Genomic DNA, 22,878 nt, shown 5'->3' with positions numbered 1-22,878 from the left:
ACCTTCCGCCGACCACTGGCGACAACATCGATGTACTGTAGAGACCTCACGCCCCACGTGTTGAGCAATTCGGCGGTACGTCCACCCGGCCAACCGCATGCCCACTATACGCCCTCGCTCAAAGTCCGTCAACTGCACATACGGTTCACGTCCACGCTGTCGCGGCATGCTACCAGTGTTAAAGACTGCGATGGAGCTCCGTATGCAACGGCAAACTGGCTGACACTGACGGCGGCGGTGCACAAATGCTGTGCAGGTAGCGCCATTCGATGGCCAACACCGCGGTTCCTGGTGTGTCCGCTGTGCCGTGCGTGTGATCATTGCTTGTACAGCCCTCTCGCAGTGTCCGGAGCAAGTATGGTGGGTCTTACACACCGGTGTCAATGTGTTCTTTTTTCCATTTCCAGGAGTGTATGTGGTCGAAGACTAAGAAAATCAGCGGTTACACCAACTTGTTACCGTATGAGCTCGACAATATTATTACCAGTCTCCTCCCTTATGTACCTTCCGAGACACCAGACTAAAGGAATTTTGTGCTGTTAGTCAGTAATCTGTGTCTTTTCTTCTGAACTTTGCATTTTATGGCAGCTCTACGCTCTTATTTTCTCTCCGATTCTGCGTAGAACCTCCTCATTCCTTACCTTATCAGTCCACCTAATATTCAACATACGTCTATAGCACCACATCTCAAATGCTTCGATTCTCTTCTGTTCCGGTTTTCCCACAGTCCATGTTCCACTACCATACAATGCTGTACTCCAGACGTACATCCTCAGAAAATTCTTCCTCAAATTAAGGCCGTTATTTGATATTAGTAGACTTCTCTTGGCCAGAAATGCCTTTTTTGCCATATCGAGTCTGCTTTTGATGTCCTCCTTGCTCCGTCAGTCATTGGTTATTTTATTCCCTAGGTAGCAGAATTCCTTAACTTCATTGACTTCGTGACCATCAATCCTGATGTTAAGTTCCTCGCTGTTCTCATTTCTACTACTTCTCATTACCTTCGTCCTTCACCGATTTACTCTAAAATCATACTGCATACTCATTAGACTGTTCATTCCGTTCAGCAGATCATTTAATTCTTCTTCACTTTCCCTCAGGATAGCAACGTCATCAGCGAATCGTATCATTGATATCCTTTCACCTTGTATTTTAATTCCACTCCTGAACCTTTCTTTTATTCCATCATTGCTTCCTCTATGTACAGATTGAAGAGTAGGGGAGAAAGGCTACAGCCTTGTCTAACTCCCTTCTTAATATGGGCACTTCGTTCTTGATCGTCCACTCTTATTATACCCTCTTGGTTGTTGTAAATATTGTATACGACCCGTCTCTCCGTATAGCTTACCCCTACTTTTTTCAGAATCTTGAACAGCTTGCATCGTTTTATATTGTCGAACGCTTTTTCCAGGTCGACAAATCCTATGAACGTGTCTTGATTTTTCTTTAGCCTTGCTTCCATTATTAGCCGTAACGTCAGAAATGCCTCTCTCGTGCCTTTACTTTTCCTAAAGCCGAACTGAACGTCACCTAGCGCATTCTCAGTTTTCTTTTCCATTCTTCTGTATATTATTCTTGTAAGCAGCTTCGATGCATGAGCTGTTAAGCTGATTCTGCGATAATTCTCGCACTTGTCAGTTCTTGCCGTCCTCGGAATTGCGTGGTTGATGATTTTCCGAAAGTCAGATGGTATGTCGCCAAACTCATATATTCTACACACCAATTTTAATAGTAGTTTTGTTGTCACTTCCTCCAATGATTTTAGAAATTCTGATGGAATGTTATATATCCCTACTGCCTTATTTGACCGTAAGTCCTCCAAAGCTCCTAAATTCCCATTCTAATACTCGATCCCTTTTCTCTTCTAAATCGACTCCTGTTTCTTCTTCTATCACATCAGACAAATCTTCACCCTCATAGAGGATTTCAATGTATTCTTTCCACCTATCAGCTCTCTCCTCTGCATTTAACAGTGGAATTCCCGTTGCAATCTTAATGTTACCACCGTTACTTTTAATGCCTCCAAAGTTTGTTTTGACTTTCTTGTATGCTGAGTCTGTCCTTCCGACAATCATATCTTTTTCGATGTCTTCACGTTTTTCCTGCAGGCATTTCGTCTTAGCTTCCCTGCACTTCCTACTTATTTCATTCTTCAGCGACTTTCTGTATTCCTGATCTTCCCGGAACATGTTTGTACTTCCTCCTTTCATCAATCAACTGCAGTATTTCTTCTGTTACCCATGGTTTCTTCGAAGTTACCTTCTTTGTACCTATGTTTTCCTTCCCAACTTCTGTGATGGCTCTTTTTAGAGACGTCCATTCCACTTCAACTGTGTTACCTACTGCGCTATTCTGTATTGCTGTATCTATAGCGTTAGAGAACGTCAAACGTATATCGTCATTCCTTAGAACCTCCGTATCCCACTTCTTAGCGTATTGATTCTTCCTGACTAATGTCTTGAACTTCAGCCTACTCTTCATCACTACTATATTGTGATCTGAGTCTATATCTTCTCCTGGGTACGCCTTACAATCCAGTATCTGATTTCGGAATCTCTGTCTGACCATGATGTAATCTAACTGAAATCTTCCCGTATCTCCCGGCCTTTTCCAAGTATACCTACTCCTCTTGCGATTCTTCAACAGGGTATTCGCTATTCCTAGCTGAATCTTGTTACAGAACTCAATTAGTCTTTCTCCTCTTTCATTCCTTGCCCCAAGCCCATATTCTCCTGTAACCTTTTCTTCTACTCCTTCCCCTACAACTGCATTCCAGTCGCCCATGACCATTACATTTTCGTCCACCTTTACATACTGCATTACCCTTTGAATATCCTCATACACTTTCTCTATCTGTTCATCTCCAGCTTGCGACGTCGGCATGTATACTATCGTTGTCGGTGTTGGTCTGCTGTCGATTCTGATTAGAACAACCCGGTCACTGAACTGTTCACAGTAGCACACCCTCTGCCCTACCTTCCTATTCATAACGAATCCTACACCTGTTATACCATTTTCTACTGCTGTTGATATTACCCGATACTCATCTGGCCAGAAATCCTTGCCTTCCACTTCACTTCACTGACCCCTACTATATCTAGATTGAGCCTTTGCATTTCCCTTTTCATATTTTCTAGTTTCCCTACCACGTTCAAGCTTCTGACATTCCACGCCCCGACTCGTAGAACATTATCCTTTCGTTGATTATTCAATCTTTTTCTCATGGTAACTTCCCCATTGGCAGTCCCCTCACGAAGATCGGAATGGCGGACTATTCCGGAATCTTTTGCCAATGGAGAGATGATCATGACACTTCTTCAACTACAGGCCACATGTCCTGTGGATACACGTTACGTGTCTTTAATGCAGTGGTTTACATTGTCTTCTGCATCCTCATATAGTTGATCATTGCTGTTTCTTCCGCCTTTAGGGGCAATTTCACATCCCTAGGACAAGAGAGTGCCCTGAACCTCTATCCGCTCCTCCACCCTCCTTGACAAGGCCGTTGGCAGAATGAGGCTGACGTCTTATGCCGGAAGTCTGCGGCCGCCAATGCTGATTATTTATCAAAATTTAGGTAGTGGCGGGGATCTAACCCTGGACCGAATACGTTTTGATTATGAATCAAAGACGCTACCCCTAGACGACGGGTACGGGTACCACTGTATATAGCGATGGAAAAAACGAACCAGTCAAAACAGATAAAGGTATTTTAGTTCTGAAAGATTGGTATTTTTCGGTATTTGTTTGGTCTCGGTATTTTTTTATTATTTACTAATAACGGCGTAAGAGACCGAAGTATCAATTAGCGACAGCAGCAGAATAAAAATGTTTGGCTTTTAAGTAACCCTTTTTCTTAAAAAACGAGTAATTTTTATTTGCAACATTCCCATTGCTTTGAAATATTGCACTATAATAGACAGTTGGATAAATGACCGGTGTTATTTTAGAACTAAAAAGGGTATAATAACTTTGCATATGGGGAATCCAGCAATGCTGGAGTATTACTGTAATTGTTACCATGTGATGTGGCCTATTATATGGTTTGTGTGTACAATGGCATGCCTGGACGTGACGTGTACAAGAAGTACCGCATCTGGTCTTATGGTGTGTTTGTATTGCGTGTGTATATTGAACTGGGGACCTAGAAACAACGGAGAGGCTTCGTCCCGCCGTAGCCCTCTGTTGTTCACGACCCCATGACAAGTCGCAGCACCTCACCCATCCAGCCACCGAACCGCACCGAACCCAGGGTTATTGTGCCGTTAGGCTCTCAGTGACCCTCCCCGGGAACGTCTCGTACCAGACGAGTGTAACCCCAAATGTTTGCGTGGTAGAGTTATTATGGTGTACACGCACGTAGATGCAGTGTTTGTGAAGCAATCGCCGACATATTGTAACTGAGACGGAATAAGGGGAACCAACCCGCATTTGCCGAGGCAGATTTAAAACCGCCTTAAAAACCATTCACAGGCTGGCCGGCACACCGGACCTTGACACTAACCTGCCGGGTCATAAAAAGAAAATCTAAAACTTAACTTAAAACTTCATTCATAGTTTACGATGAAAACTGAAGGGAGTTCATGTGCTGCCTGTGTCTACGTAATGTGCTTTTATCTGCTTTTAGTCCTTGAAGGCGCAAAATTTAACGTGAAAAATAGAGTCCTTCAAACTAAGTTTTCACCTCTTAGCACTCACTATTCGTAATGCCCAAATAGAGGTTGTTGTTGTTGTTGTTGTTGTTGTTGTCTTCAGTCCTGTGACTGGTTTCATGCAGCTCTGCATGCTACTCTATCCTGTGCAAGCTTCTTCATCTCCCAGTACTTACTGCAACCTACATCCTTCTGAATTTACTTAGTGTATTCATCTCTTGGTCTCCCTCTACGATTTTTACCCTCCACGCTGCCCTCCAGTACTAAATTGGGGATCCTTTGATGCCTCAGAACATGTCCTACCAACCGGTCCCTTCTACTAGTCAAGTTGTGCCACAAACTCCTCTTCTCCCCAATTCTATTCAATACCTCCTCATTAGTTACTTGATCTACCCGTCTAATCTTTAGCATTCTTCTGTAGCACAACATTTCGAAAGCGTCTATTCTCTTCTTATACCATCTATTTATCGTCCATGTTTCACTTCCGTACATGGCTACACTCCATACAAATACTTTCAGAAACGATTTCCTGACACTTAAATCTATACTCGATGTTAACAAATTTCTCTTCTTCAGAAACGCTTTCCTTGCCATTGCCAGTCCACATTTTATATCCTCTCTACTTCGACCATCATCAGTTATTTTGCTCCCTAAATAGCAAAACTCCTTTACTACTTTGTCTTATTTCCTAATCTAATTCCCTCAGCATCACCCGACTTAGTTCGACTACATTCCATTATCCTCGTTTTGCTTTTGTAGATGATCATGTTATATCCTCCTGTCCATTAACGGCCGCGGTGGTCTCGCGGTTCTAGGCGCGCAGTTCGGAACTGTGCGACTGCTACGGTCGCAGGTTCGAATTCTGCCTCGGGCATGGATGTGTGTGTTGCCCTTAGGTTAGTTAGGTTTAAGTAGTTCTAAGTTCTAGGGGACTGATGACCACAGCAGTTGAGTCGCATAGTGCTCAGAGCCATTTGAACCATTTTTGAACCACTGTCCATTCCATTCGACTGCTCTTCCGAGTTATTTGCTGTCTCTGACAGAATTACAATGTGATCGGCGAACCTCAACGTTTTTATTTCTTCTCCATGAACCTACTCCGAAATTTTCCGATGTTTCCTTTATTGCTTGCTCAACATACAGATTGAATAACATCGGGGACAGACTACAACCCTGTCTGACTCCCTTCCCAACCACTGCTTCTTTTTCATGCCCATCGACTCTTATAACTGCCATCTGGTTTCCGTACCAATTGTAAATAGCCTTACGCTCCCTGTATTTTACCCCTGCCACCTTTAGAATCTGAAAGAGAGTATTCCAGTCAACATTGTCAAAAGCTTTCTCTAAGTCTACAAATGCTAGAAATGTAGGTTTGCCTTTCCTTAATCTATTTTCTAAGATAAGTCGTAGGGTCAGTATTGCCTCACGTGTTCCAACATTTCTGCGGAATTCAAAGTGATCTTCGCCGAGGTTGCCTTCTACCAGTTTTTCAATTCGCCTGTAAATAGTGGTATGCTACCCGATTACGACACGGTTTCTGCGCAGAATTTTAAAAATTAGAATCAATAGGACAATACAGGTGATTTTTTTTAGTGTTCTACGACATAAAACTTTTTGATATAAGCAGTGAACGGAGGATGGGCCAGATTTTTTTATTGTTTGCCTATTTATTTTAATATTTTGAATCTGTTTATCTTCAAACTTGGGGAGGCAAAGTTTTCAGTCATTTTTCTGTTTCCACATTTATTACAGGAAACAGGAATAAAAAATTGAAAATTGGTTATTTGAGAAAGTGGTTATTGTGAGCGGGTTTAATAGGTTAAACAGGCGTTAAAAGAGACTGATATGACCGAAAAACCTGTTGTTTCAGTGATAACAGTCATCCTTACTTCCCTTGGTTGATGCGTAAGCTTTAGATTAGTCACCATAACGAGACAATACTGAGTAAATGGGAAAAGTGGCATGCCCGTTTCATCTGTCATCATGATAGAGCGAACGGTACCATCACTATTCCAGCTGCAGGCAGTAAGTATTAACAGTACAAGGGACTCATTTACATTCACTTTATTTTACTGTAGGGAGATTTCAGAATCAGATTATGCATGACAAAAAGCATTTTGACACATAACGTCGCCATACCTTACTAGCGATGATCTTAAGTTTCAGGCTACAGAATTCGGTGGGGGGGAAGCTGCCTGACAACAGACCGAATTGATGCAACTATACTTCCCATCGAGTTCAACATTTTGCATTATTAAAGAAGGTCATCGAAGAAATTTGGCCTCTCACACTTATACACGTCTTGGAGGCCTTGGAAGACTACACGGAGCCTGATCAATATCCTGTTCATATTACTTTGACACCAAATGACCTCATCTCATGTAAAGACATCCACACAAGCGTGAATGTAATGGTCGTTCGACAAGGCTGCAATAGGAAACGAACATTTTCTCTTCAGTCATCGGTGAGCGTATTGCGTAAGACTGTTTCCTGGATGAGTCGAACAGTGCAGATTTTGTAGCCATTACAAAGACAGCCGGTAATAGTGTGGGGGAACGCGAAATATTTCCGAGCTATTATCTTACATTTTATACAGTTTCAGGTATCTAACAACGCTGTCGTTTGTTTCTCATTTAGGCACTTTTGAGTATCCCATTCACTTACAAACACAGTCGCATTCGGATGCGGCTATACGCACAGGTGCTCATGAAAAGTCTGGAGACGTAATTGTGAAAAGTCTCAGTTAAAGTTTAGAATAACTAACCACTGTGTGGAAATTCTGTACTTTGTACTAGCAACAGAAGAAAAGCAGCCATTCCTTGATGTCTTGTAGCTTCAGTAGTGGTAATGTGGATGCAAGTTGGTAAAGGTTTCGTGGATTTATTATCTTTACATTTTACTTTTTTTGACGCATTTATGTTTATTGATACCAAATTTACGTGACACTCTTTTTATAGTCAAACCACAAGGATGGCCTTGTACATGGGCGTACCGAGCGATGGGCAGGAGGGGGGGGGGGGCAGCTGCCCTCCCCCCCAGAAGATTATCGCCGTTTTTTACTATTTACTGTTGTATTTAATAAGAAATACTGCATGTTTTCTTGGACTGTACAAATGCATTCTTGTATTTACAATGTTTATTGAAAGCAGTTTTTCACTGGTTTACTGTTTTATTTAATAGGAAGTGCTGTATGTTGTCTCGAGTCCTTGTTTCCTGAGACTAGTATGACCTGCCCCCCCCCCCCCCCCCCCCTCATCCTCCCTCTAGTTCAGATCCTGGGTACTCCCTTGGCCTTGTATGCACAAACATCTCCAAAGCCGATACCATAATGTGATTATAAACGAATCATTAAAGAGAACTAATTGGAATATTCCAAACAGGTTCTATTTTCAAAAGCACGATCATCAGACAACTCATAGAAAAACATTAATCATACTAAATGCAGTGTCATCTTCCAACAGGGATAATGAATAGAGATTTTGACACGTGTCAGTCCAAGCCTGGAGACATTGAAGTTATAACAACCTGTCACAGTGTTATTAATACGCCCCAATTAACGATTGAAGTAGTGACAGTTTATAACTGAGGTGTCATCGATATTTTCTTGACAACTGTGAAACTGCCTTTCAATTCTCTCTTTATAGAGACCAAATGGATTGTGGATCTACAACGATTCCTGCACTGTTCTAAACCCTTTCATGACGGAATTAATTGGCTCTGAATTTGACAGAACATAAGACTGACGTCAGTAAATACAGGCAGTTTAAGATTAGACAAATAAAAGAGCAAAGTAAATTATATATTTGCTGTTCCTCTGTGATGTCATTTAATACATTTTCGCTATACCGGTGACAGTTTCAAGTGGCTTCTTCACTGATATTATTGGAAATAAAACATTGTTGTACGTAATGTTTCCTTTTCATAATTGTATACTATCGTTTGCTATGGTATACAAGCATTCACCGTGTCTCGCACAAATATGTGTACATTTTCTGCCTCTATGTATGAAAATACATCATATCTGCAGCAATTGTTTTTGGAACATCAGTCTACTGACTGGTTTGCTGTGGCCCGTCAAGAATTCCTCTCCTGTTCCAATGTCTTCGTCTCAGAATAACACATGTAACCTACGTTCTCAAATATTTACTGTATGTATTCCAGTCTCTGCCTTCTTTTACAGTTTTTGACTTCTACAGCTCCCTCTGGTGCTGTGGACATCTCTGCCTCATGTCCTAACGGATCTCCTATCATCCAGTCCTTTCTCCTTGTTAGTGTTTTCCACATATTCCTTTCGTCCGCGCAAAACCTCCTCATTCCTTACCTTATTAGACCACCTAATTTTCAACCTTCGTCGGCAGTACCACATCACAAATGCCTGAGATCTATTCTGTTCCGATGTTTCCACAGTCCATCGTTCATTACTATACAATGCTGTACTCCAGACTACGTCCTCAGAAATTTCTGCATCAAGTTAAGGCCTGTGTTTGATATTAGTAGACACCTCTTAACCAGAATGACCTTTTTGGCCATTGCTAACCTTGCTCCGTCCGTCATTGGTTATGTTACTGCCTAGGTAACAGAATTCCTTTATTAACTTCGTTATCATCAATCCAGGTGTTAAGTTTCTCGCTATTGTCATTTCTGCTACTCTCCTTACTTTTGTCTTCCTTCGATTTACTGTCAACCCATATTCTGTACTCATTAGATTGTTCATTCCACTCCTGAATCTTCGTTAATTTCCATCATTTCTTGTTCTGGGTACATATTGAACAGTAGGGGCGAAAGACTACATTCTTGTCTTACACGCTTTTTAATCCGAGCACTTAGTTCTTGGTCGTCCACTCTTGTTATTCCCTCTTGGTTCTTGTAAATATTGTATATTACCCGTCTCTCCTTATAGCTTACCCATATTTTTCTCAGAATTTCGAGCATCTTCCACCACTTTACATTGCCAAACACTTTTTACAGCTAGAAAAATTTTATTAAAGTTTCTCGATTTTTCTTAGGCTTACTTGCATCATCAATCGCAACGTCAGAATTGCCTCTTTGTTGGCTTTATGTTTCCTAAAGAAAAACTGCTCCTCGTGTAACACAACCTCAAGTTTGTTTTCTATTCTTCTTTATATTATTCTTGAAAGCAACTTGGATGCAAGAAGTGTTAAGCTGATTGAGCGATAATTCTCGCAATTGTCAGCTTTTCAATCTTCGGAATTGTGTGGATGATAGTTTTCCGAAAGTTAGTTGATACATCGCCAGACTCATTCATTCTGCACACCAACAAGAACAGTCGTTTTGTTGTCAATGCCCCCAATGATTTTAGAAATTATGATATAACGTTATCGGTCACCTGTTTGATCTTAAGTCTTCCAAAGCTCTTTTAAATTCTCATTCTAATACTGGATTCCCTATCTCTTCTAAATCGACTCTAGTTTCGTCTTCTATGTGATCAGACAAATCTTCCCAGTCATAGAGGCCTTCGATGTATTCTTTCCACCTATCCGCACTGTGTCTGCATTTATCTGTTGAATTCCCGTTGCACACTTAATTTTACCACCCTTGCTTTTAATATAAACGAAGCTAGTTTTGACTTTCTTGTATGCTGATTCTGTCCTTCCGACATTCATTTCCTTTTCGATTTCTTCACATTTCTGATGCAACTATTTCGTCCTAGCTTCCCTGCACGTGCTATTTATTTCGTTCCTCATCGAATTGTATTTCTGAGTTTCCTGGAACATTTTTGTACTCCTTCCTTCCATCGATTAGTTGAAGTATTTCTTCTGTTACCCATGGTTCCTTCGCAGCTACCTTCTTTGTATTTATGTTTTTCTTAGCTACCTCTGTGATGGCCCTTTTTAGAGACGTTCATTCTTCTTACCTCTACTTCCTACTGAGCTATTCCTTATTATTGTAGCTATAGCCTTAGAGACCTTCAAGCGTATCTCGTCATTCCTTAGTACTTCCGAATCCCATTTCTTGGCGTATTGATTGTTCCTGACCAATGTCTTGAACTTCAGCCTAAGCTTAATCGCTATTACATTGTGATCTGAGTCTATATCTCCTCCTGGGTATGCCAGAATCTGATTTCGGAACCTCTGTCTGACAATGATGTAATCTAACTAAAATCTTCCCCTATTACCCGGCATTTTCCTAGCATTCCTCCTCCTCTTGTGATTCTTGAACAGAGTATTTACTATTACTAGCTCAAATTTCTTACAGAGCTAAATTATTCCTTCTTCTTTCTAATTCCTCGTCCCAACCCCATATTCTCCTGAAACCTTTTCTTCTACTTCTTCCCCCACAACTGCATTATAGTTACCAATGGCTATTAGATTTTCATCTCCCTTTGAGTATTGTGTTACCTGTTCAATTTCCTTATATGCTTTCCTGACTACTATCTTCAGCTTGGGACGACGTTGTCAGTATTGGTTTGCTGTCGATTCTAATAAGAATAACCCTATCACAGAACTGGCTACACTAACACACTATCTATCCTATCTTCCTACTCGCGTTATACCATATTCTCCTGCTGTTGATATTACCCTGTATTCATCTGACCAGAAATCGTTATCTTCTTTCCATTTCACTTCTCTGACCCCTACTACGTCTAGACTAAGCCTTTGCATTTCCATTTTCAGAGTTCCTAGTTTCTCTACCACGACTCGCAGCACGGTATCCTGTCGCTAGTTATTTAATCTTTTTCTCATGGTCACCTCCCCACCGCAGTCCCCTCCCGGAGATTCGAATGGGGGACTGTCTCGAAATGGAGAGTTCGTCATCACAATTTCTTAATTACAGCTGCATGTCTTGTGGATACACGTTACGTGTCTTTAATGCAGTGGTTTCCAGTGCCTTCTGCATCTCCATGTCGTTGATCGTTTCTGATTCTTTCTCCTTTCGAGGCAGCTTCCCAGTCCTAGAACAAGAGAGTGCTATGAATCTCTGTCCGCTCTTCCGCCCTCTTGGTCAAGGTCGCAGGCAGCATGATGGTGACTCCTTACGCCGGAAGTCTTCGGCCGTCAATATTGATTATTATTCCAAATAGAAGCAGTGACGGGATTCTTTGCATTTTGTTCGTTGTTGATCGTTGTGTTTGGTCGTTGCAGACGTCACATAATATCCGTTCTAGTTTGTTTCTTGATCCTTCCACTCAGTTTGTTGTATTACAGAGGATAATCAGCGCTCTGACCGAACACGCTGAGCGACCGTGCCGGCAACCCTTAGACCACGAGCGTACTTGCAGATGAAGCTATGTGTCTAGAAGACCTCGGTATATGTGCACCATCATGCCTTATACAGAGATCTAGAAGTCTCCGTGTTCTCATTCGCATCTTCCAGGCTATCTCAAGGAGTTACACTTTGAAATGATTACACAGCAGCTTGGGAAATTCTTCATTTGCCTTGTACCGACTTTGAGCTACATCGGACTTCTTTATTCCCGGCGATGAGCTGCCGAGCGTGGTAATTTCGAGGATTCGTGGTGTCCATTGGAATGGGCCTGTATATGTTGCAGAGCCACATCCGATCCGCCAGCCTCGAGATTGTTCAAGAAACTTACTTTCCTGCCTAGCAATGTGATGTAAGGTATGTCGTGGTGTACCCATAGCCCATGATTTCGTCGTCGTCGAGCTGAGATATTAAGCACGTTAGCAACATATCTTCATGGCTTCAATGCAGCGACAGCAGTAGAACATGTACTCGTACTTTATTCCCCAATTGCACTAAGAGAGATAAGCGATTTTTGTGATACACTCTGTAAATACAAGTTAGACGATGAACGAGTGATTCTCCAGTCTTCAATCTGAGGTTCCAATAACGCTTGCATAATATCTACGTAACTTAATGTCGGGTCTATCAATTTAGCAACTGTTTAATTCCTTAATTGTAAGTTGAGGGGGAAGTGCTTATGTCGCTGAACCACAGCCGATCCACCAACCTGGAGAGTGTTTGAGTAATTTACATGCCTAAATACCAGCATGTGATGTAAGCTATGTCCTGCTATGCCGTAACCTCGAGCTATTAACCCAGTCTTCAACGTGTTCCCGTGGCTTCAAAGCAGTAGGCAGCTACCTAGTAATCATTTTTACGAAGAGGGGTAAGCAATTTCGCTGACACATTGTAGAGATACAAGTTCGACAATGAACAACTGATTCCTTCGTCTTGAAGCTTTGATGTCAGTCACCTATGCAAGATGTCAACATGGCTTAAAAGCTAAGGTAGCAACGAAATGGTTGTTTAATTCTCCTTGTGTAGGAAGAGGGGAAGTGGCTTCTGGCACACAGCAGAAGTACAAATCGTTTTATTTGTCTCTGAAGTCTTCCGCGGCGGAAAGGCTGAATAAAATCTTCTGAGTTTTCAAACCACGTCAGTTCGAATAAAATTCTCGAGCTTTCGATGGTCACTCGGCCGTCATCGTCAGGACTAAAGCCACTGACGACGCTGGCGGAAATGACATCGAAAGTTTGAGAGGTGTATGCAAACTGACGCGGGTTGAAAACGAAGAAAATTTTATTCAAATCAATGTACGTCAATTCTTGTAATGAATGGTTGCAAACGACTTCGACTGTTTGATATGAAATCGAAATTAAGTCACCTCAAGGCATCTCTTTCGCATTTAATTTATTTACGTAACCTAAGGATGTTGTAATGGACCATCAAAACAGGCTAGGTAAATAAATTAAATGAAGATATAATCTGTTGAGGTGTTTTAATTTTCATGTTTTGTAAGAAATGATTCACAGTGGCTGTAGAATACCTTTAATTAAAAGTCCCAAATTGTGTAGCGTCCACTGAAGGCGCATACTCATCAGTACAAACATCAAGAAAATATTATTTTACAAATAATGCTTAACAATAGTCTAAAGCACGAAGGGATTGAAAAGTAGTATAATAGTGCTGACCTTGAAATGGACTCACAAAGATGCCTTTTAAAAAGTCGTACCGAAAGGTAACTGCCTTAGAGGCACTGTTCATGATTCACATCAAGTTTTAAACATATAGCGCACCGAGAGTAGAAGTCCATATTTAAAATGAAGGGGCAGCAGAAGCTATAAAAATAAAATCTGGATAAAAACTGAACGGGCTAAACGAAGCTGTTTGCTCCCAATGCACCGAGAATATTTCAAAGTGGGAACACAGTAAACGGGAATAGACTTACTGTGCCACAAGCAGAAATATAGTTGAGTGACTATAGGCGAGGCAGTACTGGGAATATGTTTGGGGATGGAGTCATAGGGATGAGGTGTATGTGAAGGGTAGAGGGAGTCTGTACATGTGCTGAACTATTAAAAAAACATGTAAAAACTTTATCCCGTTTACAGAAATACTGAAAGTGGAAAGTTAAAATGCAACATATTAATAAAACCAGAGTGATAGTGTAAATTCCCTCCATCAAAAATAAAATTTATAAAGTACGGAAAGTAGATCGTAAAATGTAAAATACTAATGCAGCGGGAGTGGGAGTACAAAATCCCTTTTCCACAGCAATAATAACGTATCAGTGGACAAACACATAGGCTAATCTGGGAAGCTGAAGACTTGTGATAGTAAAATAGTGGGCTATTGGGGTAATGATAGTCTATTTAGCAGTCAAAATTTGCTGAAAGGTCCTTGTGTCTCAGATCTGCCAGCGTCTCCAAGGCAGAGCCCGGGAAACTTTTAAGAGCAAAGTAAATCTCGACTTTTTCTAAAAAAAATTTCTATGTATTTCGAATACATAGAGCGAAGGAACCTTTATTGTATGATTATATGATAGCGGAACAAACACCGGTAGCAGTAACTACTGTAAAATATCTGGGAGTATGCGTATGGAACGATTTGAAGTAGAATGATCATATAAAATTAATTGTTGATAAGGCGGATGCCAGGTTGAGATTCATTGGAAGAGTCCTTAGAAAATGTAGTCCATCAACAAAGGAGGTGGCTTACAAATCACTCGTTCGACCTATACTTGAGTATTGCTCATGAGTGTGAGATCCGCACCAGGTCGGGTTGAAAGAAGAGATAGAGAAGATCCAAAAAAGAGCGACGCGTTTCGTCGCAGGGTTATGAGATATCGAATATATTGCTTCCCCCTACTAATACCTTCCGTGGAGATCACGAATGTAAAATTCGAGAGATTCGAGCGCGCACGGAGGCTTTCCGGCAGTCGTTCTTCCCGCGAACGATAAGCGACTGGAACAGGAAAGGGAGGTAATGACAGTGACACGTAAAGTGCCCTTCGCCACACACTGTTGAGTGGCTTGCGGAGTATAAATGTAGATGTGGTTTGCCATGAAGGCACAGTTTATATTACTATTTATTTGCCCAATCGTATAGTCAAGGAGCGTCATGTGGGACACCCTCTAGAACTGCAAGTTCGACGTAGAACAAGTGATTCTTCGACTACTGCTCAACAGGTCCAGAGCGGACGGGTGTTCTGCAAATGGCGGTGCGGACAGGCGGCCCAGCGTCCGCCTCTCGAAAGCGTGACGGCCGTCCAGCTCCGGCGACACAGGCGCACGCTCGACTTGGCAGGTATGCCAGCCCGCGCGGTGCCACTCGGCACTTCCGTCCGATTTAGAAAGGGAGAAAATCCTCCCGCGCGGGCTTGGAAACTACGAGAAAGAGGGCTCGTCTCTTTCCCACCTCCGCTGACGGCGTCGAGGCCGTCACAAAAAAGGGGGGTAGCCGCAACTGGTAACGCTCAGGCAGGCCCCGCGAGCAGAGCCGCCGGCCGGTATAAATACGGGCACCGGCTCCAGGGAAAGGTAGTCACTGCCTGCACACCGTTGTCCAGCATGGCTCTTCCGTGGCGGCTCGGCGCCGCACTGGCGCTCCTCTGCGTCACCGCCTTCCTCGCCTCCTGCGACGCCCGGGACCTGAGGGCGGCAGCCAAGGAAGAGGAGACAGACCTGGCTGTGGCGGCTTCCGACCTGGAAGCTGCCGCGAGCCACCACGGCCACCACCACGAGAAGGGCGGCGGCCACAAGCACCACTCGGAGCACCACTCGTCGCACGGCGGCAAGGGAGACAAGGGCTACAAGAGCCACCACCACCACGACAAGGGCGACCACGGCAAGTACGGCAAGGAGCACCACGGCGGCCACTACGAGGAACACGGCGGCCACAAGAAGAGCCACCACGACGAGGCCGGCCACTACGGCGAACACCACAAGGGCGAGAAGGGCCACAAGGGTGCCAAGTTCGGCGAGAAGGGCGGCCACAAGAAGGGCCACAAGACCCACGGCTACCACAACAAGTTCCACAAGGACGAGTACCACAAGGAGCATAAGTTCTATGACGACTACCACAAGGGCGGCCACCACAGCAAGCACGGTGACTTCCACGACCACCACGAGAAGAAGCACGGCGGACACAAGAAGGGCGGACACCACCACTCCGGTTACCATGACGACCACTACGGCAAGAAGGGCCACCACGACAAGGGCCACTACCACGACGACCACCACGGCCACAAGGGCCACCACGGCCACGAGTCTCACCACGCCCACCACGAAGACTACGGAAAGAAGGGCGGTCACTCCGGCGGCAAGCACTACGGATTCAGCAGCGGACACGGAGGCGGCGGTGGTGGTGGCGGCGGCGGCGGCCACGGACATCACTGAAGCGCACCAGACGCCTACAGCTCTGGAGCTCATTAGTCATCCAAATTACGTCCGTTATTTGTTTTTGTTATACATCCCATTTCGCGTTCGAATTTGTTGTTATTGAATTTATCTTCTGTTGTATTAAAACGTTTCTGAAATCCCCTTATTAAACGTCTTTATGCTATTGCCGATATTACCCATTTCCATCCCTCCCGAAAATCCCTTGACTCCAGTGACGCAACAGCGTCATCAGCATTTAATGAAACGATTAAATATAAATCCCTGCATTAAGAGAATCAATTAGATTTATGATTAAATCATTTATACGCAATACTGTGATATTAAATGAGGGATTACGAGTTGTACGTGTTCTAAATCCCAGTAGTCTGTTTTGTAATGTGCTCAATTAATATTGCGGCAGGCAAACCAATGGATAAGCTGAGCTCCAATGCATACGGCGCAAAATGATGCAGCAGCACAATTTACCATACTGCCTCGGTCTGACAGGTCTGCCCTCAATGCTCACGACGTTGAACCGCAGCCCAAAATTTACGGTATCCTTTCTTGTTCGTGACACGAAAAAACAAATTATCTGGTCTTCATCAAGTATTTCAACAACGTATTCACTTGCTAAAACGTCAGCTTCTTTTCTTTCCAGTTATGGAATAAGCAAGTCACAAGGTTTCTCGCTTCTGTAGCTAAATATAGAAAAGTTCCAGCAATAAAATTCAGTCGACGCAGTTACTAACTAACCTATGTAAGAATTCAGTGTAAGAATGAATTATTGGGGAGTATTAGACAATTTCAGCTAATATACACTCAATTTAGTCGATGAGAATAATTGATGAATTAACAGACGTTGTTTCTCCTACACTTTACTGAACTTTATCTGGTGCAGGGATAATGTAGCATTATAGTACATTTTTCATAGATATAAAATAAGCTGAGGTCCTACAGACTGCTAAAAAACCAGCAGTATTATTAAGTTCCACACGTTTCACTAACAGGAATTGCACCTCATGGCGGATACACGTTCAGATGGCTTGGTCTTATTTAAGAAAGGCGGAAAGAAATTATACCGAGAAAACTCGGAATCTTATACCAATCTTTCAATGTCAGAAATCAATAGATAGATCATTTTTTGGGTGATTATGTCTCTAAAACTGAAAATATCAATTACTTCTGTATACTAAATGCAATTTTGTGAGACAAATGGAAAAACTGTTAAAAAGTTAAGAAAGCAGATTTTTATTTGTTTGTAATTTGTAATCTACTGCGACACACTGAACAAAACGTACATTAGAGATAATAACAATATCTAATCAGTTATCCAGGGAAAATGTGTGCTTCAGCTACTATTAAATCACTGAAACTTAATGTATACATTTTGAAATACTCTGAAGAAACGGAAGGGGTTGGCGTCAGTAACAGAGATTGTCAATAGCTACTTAGACAGAAATTTTACATCAACTAATGAAAATGCTGGAAAATCGCATTACAACTTACACAAAATTAAAACCCTATCACACAACATGAACACAAAAGGAAAGAACTTACTGAGTATCCTAACATTAATTTTTCTTTATATATTGGTTTAAAGTTGTAAAAGTACTTAATTCAAGGGAGTGACAGATCTTAAAAATGTCCACAATGTCAATAAGAAAATGTATATAGCCATCAGGTATAATGGTAGTTATTAATGAACCTAATTATCGAAATACCGAACATATCCTACAAGAAGCATATAACGAAAATTAACCCTTGCAAAATCGAAGTTTATCCCAAGAAGCCACATCGTTGGCTGGTACCTTACTTATTTTAATTCATGACATGTATTGACATAGAGAGGAAAAATACGTTTTCAGCACAGTGCTAGACGAAAATCTATCTTAGAGACTGAGGTCCCAAAACTTCAGCTAATCTTTTCGGACGTCAGCCGAAGCCAGTGGTCAATGCAAAAGATGTTGTGCAGCTAAAGTAACATAGTTACATCTATAATATTCAGACACGTATGACACCTTGACTTTCTGTTCCTTCCTGTTTAAGGCAATTTACCTTGCAGACGTGCTGGACTTAATGTTACGCAAATAACGTACGTGAAGTTTCATCTTCATACACATTCACAACCTAACAAATCTAGATTAGACGCAGTTCATAGGTGAAAGTGGGATAAGACCGGACAGTCAGTTGAAACTGACTACCGTATTCCTGATATCACAATGTATTCCCACTGCTAGAGAGGTACAGAATCGCAACCCACCAATCACGAAGCATGAACGTCCATATTGGAGTGTTTTTGCTGCTCAGTTAACTGCATCTTGAAGGTAACTATGTTTTCATGGTACCACCTGTCTAACGTTCTTTTGTTTTTAAACAGCGATTCTTTTATAGCCATTACACTCATAAAAACTTTATTTAGTAAGAAATGTTATATGAATAGTAATTACTTATTCATTATCAAAGAGTAAGGATTTGGTTCCGCAATAGTGCTTTTCATTCGTTTATTATTATTACTGTAATAACTTTTTCACTGTCAAATATATCGAAAAAGTACCAGAGGACGCCAAATAGACAATGACAGTCATGGAGCCAGTGAAAGCGGCAACAGGTGAAGAGTTATCGGGAAAGGTGATTTACTTGAAAACTGTAAGAGCCTTCTGTGTTTCACAAAGTATCCCAGACGATAAATTTAAAAAAGCGTAGGAAAAATTAACTAACGTCTAAGGAGGCAGTAATAAAAAGTCGATGTTTTCAGAACAAGAACCAGACTTAATCGATCATTATCGCTAGATACTAGGCTTCTTGGTTTTACTTTGAAAGATGTCCCAATATGAGTAAACGATATTGGGATAAATTCTAGTGTCCGATACCAACCGTCAGCTTTGACCAATGACGTCATACGTACGGCAAAGATGCTGCGATGGACAATCTATGAAGGGAACGGATCACACTCTGACACAAACGAATGTAGCATGCCGTAAAATAATACATTTAACGCGACTATTATTTACGCTCGAATTTCATTTGATCGAGTTGAAGATGAGTGAAATGAACAAGAAATGTGAGCAATTACGAGTGCATATATTATATTATATTTTGTACATGTACTGCTAAAACGATCTAAATAATGAACCGTCGAATAGTTCGAATCGGTAACTACAAGCAATCTATGTAGGGGGTCATTTATAGTTACTGATTCCAATATTTGTTTGTTGCGCAAAATCTTATAACATATCAGAAACGTGTTTAAAATATCGGTCTTCTTAGTGAACAACAGAATGCGAATAGACTTTCAAAAAATGGAAATCTTTACACACATTACTGCAAGTGCAAAGAAATAAAACGTAAAAATGACCAAACCTTGCAACCGATAACTACACTACATGAAAGTCACACCAGCTACGGTAGCTCCAAATGACACTCAGAAAAATCGATATACCAGGAGTGGCAGTAGAAATAAGAGAAGAGTAGCAGAAACATCGAAAAGGAAAACATAAAAGTGGCTACATAAAAAGAAACTTACCGCATATTAACTTCCAAAGAAGTTACAGATCGAGGCTGACAAGAACGAAATAAGGACCTAACCAGAAATAGTAATGTTAGAAGCTCAAACTGTAGCGAAAGAGCTGCCGCTGCTCGGCCCGGACCCCCGATCTCGAACGCTGGCTGCTTAGGCACCTCTGTGCCTCGTCGCTCCGCGTCGTGCTGCCGCTATCCTGCGTTGCCCTGCACCCGCGAGGACTACTTCTCTGGACTCTGTCGTAGTGGGGCTACTAATGCTGAAAGTTGCGAGTCGCCACAACTTCCTGCTAATTGCCACAGTCGCTGTAGCAAAATCTACTGGCTCCTATCTCCTTTTTGCCTATATGCCTTTGTGGTACCCCACATCTGACACCAAAACTTTTATTTATGTCGCGTCCCAAGCGTGGGTTTTGCGAGGGATTGAGCGACACGGTTCGTAAACGGGAATTAGCCGGTTGACCTAATTGAGAGGGAGACTTTTGATCTGGCTAAGATGTTAAATTCCCTGGTGTGAAGGTACAAGGCTAGGATGTTGGTAGAAGTAAACTCGTATGGACGTTATAAAAGTTCTAATTTATTCATAAAGAATACAGATCACCCTAACTGCGTAGTGATTGTACCTACAGAATAGCCAAGCCCATTACAGAGACGGTGACTGACTTCCACCGTTCTGGCTGCCTGATAGAACTTTCCAGCACTTTGCTGCCCACACTAGCACCCTACGTCAGAGTCCCGCGGTCGCTGCCTAAACGCTCATCGGCGACTATCTCCAACTGTCTGCCTGCAGCCCGCCCTCAGCCCAAGTCGGCTGCTACTCACGCTGACTACCGTCGCTGCCTAAACCCGAGAGAGAGAGAGATCTCCCCGGAGCGGCGTGCCTCCGAGTTTTGTTAGCTCTTCCCCTTCGACCCCGCCAGCGCTTGGCATGACGTAGCGTCGAGTGCAACTTTCCCTTATTAGGGATTGTTTTAGTATTAACTTCAGTACTTTTCTTCAGAAGCTGGGTGGAGGGGTAGAGGGGCCTCTCCCTATATGGTCACGCACTGCGTCCTGAGCCCTTCATTGGCTCCTCATGACGTAGTGCGGTCCCCACCTAGGGCCCTCTTTCTTTCTCTCTCCGCTCCCAGACTTCTCCCTCTAGCCAAGAGTGTTGATACTGCAAGTAATTGTTTATTAAGGGACCTGCCCAGAGCGCCCTGTTTATCTTAATAGCTGAGTCTGCTTCCTTGCTTATCACGCGCAGCTGCCTGGCCGCTTGGACCGCCGCCTCGGCTATTTGGCTGCGTCGTTATCTTTTGTGACCCCTCTGACACGCCTGGCGTCCCCTGTTAACTCTATCTCCCCGTATGATTTCTGGTGTATCGTCTGAGAACAACTGCATTTAGACTTGGCTTTTCTGCAGTTACAACACCTCCCCCGCCAGGGAAATTGGCGTTACTCCTCAGAGTAGCGTCAATTGTGACTCTTATTTTTTTTTTCCATTACATGCTTTACAGATTTGTTTATTACATTAGCATCTGATATGTTATATTTTTCATTTTCATTTAGTAAAGTCAAATTCATTAAACACACAATAATACAATTACATTATACATGCCTAACATTCAGTTATGTCAAAAGCATTTGCATTAAAATCAAAAGACACTTTCATTGATACATACATTCACATTTCAATTAGAATTACATTTCAAATACAGTTACATTTCAATTACACATTTCAAATACAGTTACATTTCAATTACACATTTCAAATACAGTTATTTTTCAATTACACATTTCAAATACAGTTATTTAACGTCTGTTTCTGAAAGCGACCGTATCACCTTGGTCTTTTCCACATCTTTCATAAATTACTATCTCTTCAGTTTCTTTATTACTGTGTCTTCTAGCTGAACTAGTCTCTGGGTATTGGTTCACTATGGTATTTCTTGTACATACTTTTCCACAACAATCACTGTCTTCAAAATATTTCCATATACTTTTAAAACAGTCTTTACAACATTTACAGTTTTTACAACAACATGTTATTATGATTAGAATAACTATTGATATGGCTACATACGTAGTTATGGAGTAATGTGTGAAGTACCTGGAGTACTTCATTTCCTCCTCTTGTCTCTCTACCATCTTCTGGACATCATCCAGTCTTTTTCCTGCGACTTTCAAGTCGTCTAACTGTGTTATTACCTGGTCCAATGGCAAATCTAATGCTAACGTTGAGACATTCCTTTTTTCCTTGTTTACCACGCAACAATCGAATTCTAGATTGATCTGCGGAACTATGTCTTTCTTCGTCACATTACTCTGGATCACTCTATCTGTTTATATGAACACTCTAGTGCCATACCCCTTACATTTACTGTAAAAACTAATTTTTCCTACCCCTTTTATTACTAGGTCCTTTGGTGGTTCCCTTCCACACAATACTGTTAAGCCTTCTTCCTTCGGTGCTACATATAGCCATTCGTTACTGTTTAGATGAGTCCAAAGGCTCTGATTCAGTGCGACTATTTTTCGCACACAATCTTCCGGAATTTCTCTTACCGGTTGCAACAATTTGGCTTCGCACTCTTCGTGGTCGAATGTTGACAGCAAGGCGAATGCTTGTTTGCACAGTCTCCTATTTTTACTTAGCTCCTTGCATTTTAGTTCCTCCGCAGAAAGTTTCGCGTACTGCCTTTTGGATTCATCTATTAGTAAGAATTCTTTCTCTGGCTGTATGTACACATATTTACCTTTCATGTTTGGAATTTCTTTTGGTAGTGGGAGTACTCTATACAAATTGAAACTGTTATTATTTATTAATGGAATATTAATTACATATCCTAGTATGCTACCCGAGATGAAAACATCTAAATCAATTATTCTTAACAATAGATAACCTGAGGACTCCGTAAGAGGAACAGGAAACTTTACATCTTTTAGCTCTTCTCGTATTAAACTTAGGTATTTTACAATTTGGACTGGATTAATTATATGAGGCTGTAGTATTCCCTTCTGAGCATTTACAATGGCATTTATCATTTGTTCGTATTCCTCTTCGATCTGACCAAACACTGCCGATAGTTGTAATACTTGCTCTGTTACTGTGGCGAAGGACGCTACACGTTTAAACCCTA

General features: G+C 42.0%; 1 protein-coding gene across 1 annotated transcript; it reads left to right on the top strand.

The window, feature by feature from the left end:
* Nucleotides 1-15,393: 15,393 nt before the first annotated feature.
* On the top strand, nucleotides 15,394-16,421 carry LOC126281390 (histidine-rich glycoprotein-like). The gene has a single exon (XM_049980317.1). The coding sequence runs from the start codon at nucleotides 15,428-15,430 to the stop codon at nucleotides 16,253-16,255; it is 828 nt and encodes a 275-aa protein (XP_049836274.1). The 5' UTR covers nucleotides 15,394-15,427; the 3' UTR covers nucleotides 16,256-16,421.
* Nucleotides 16,422-22,878: the final 6,457 nt, after the last annotated feature.

This window comes from Schistocerca gregaria, chromosome 7 (assembly GCF_023897955.1).
Source record: "Schistocerca gregaria isolate iqSchGreg1 chromosome 7, iqSchGreg1.2, whole genome shotgun sequence".
Lineage (NCBI taxonomy): Eukaryota > Metazoa > Arthropoda > Insecta > Orthoptera > Acrididae > Schistocerca > Schistocerca gregaria.
The sequence above is the reverse complement of the archived record's forward strand: the minus strand, read 5'-3'. Positions and strand labels throughout refer to the sequence as shown.

What these genes read in the sequence shown, in the direction of transcription:
- LOC126281390 (XM_049980317.1), top strand. Translation starts at nt 15,428, where the DNA reads ATGGCTCTTCCGTGGCGGCTCGGCGCCGCACTGGCGCTCCTCTGCGTC.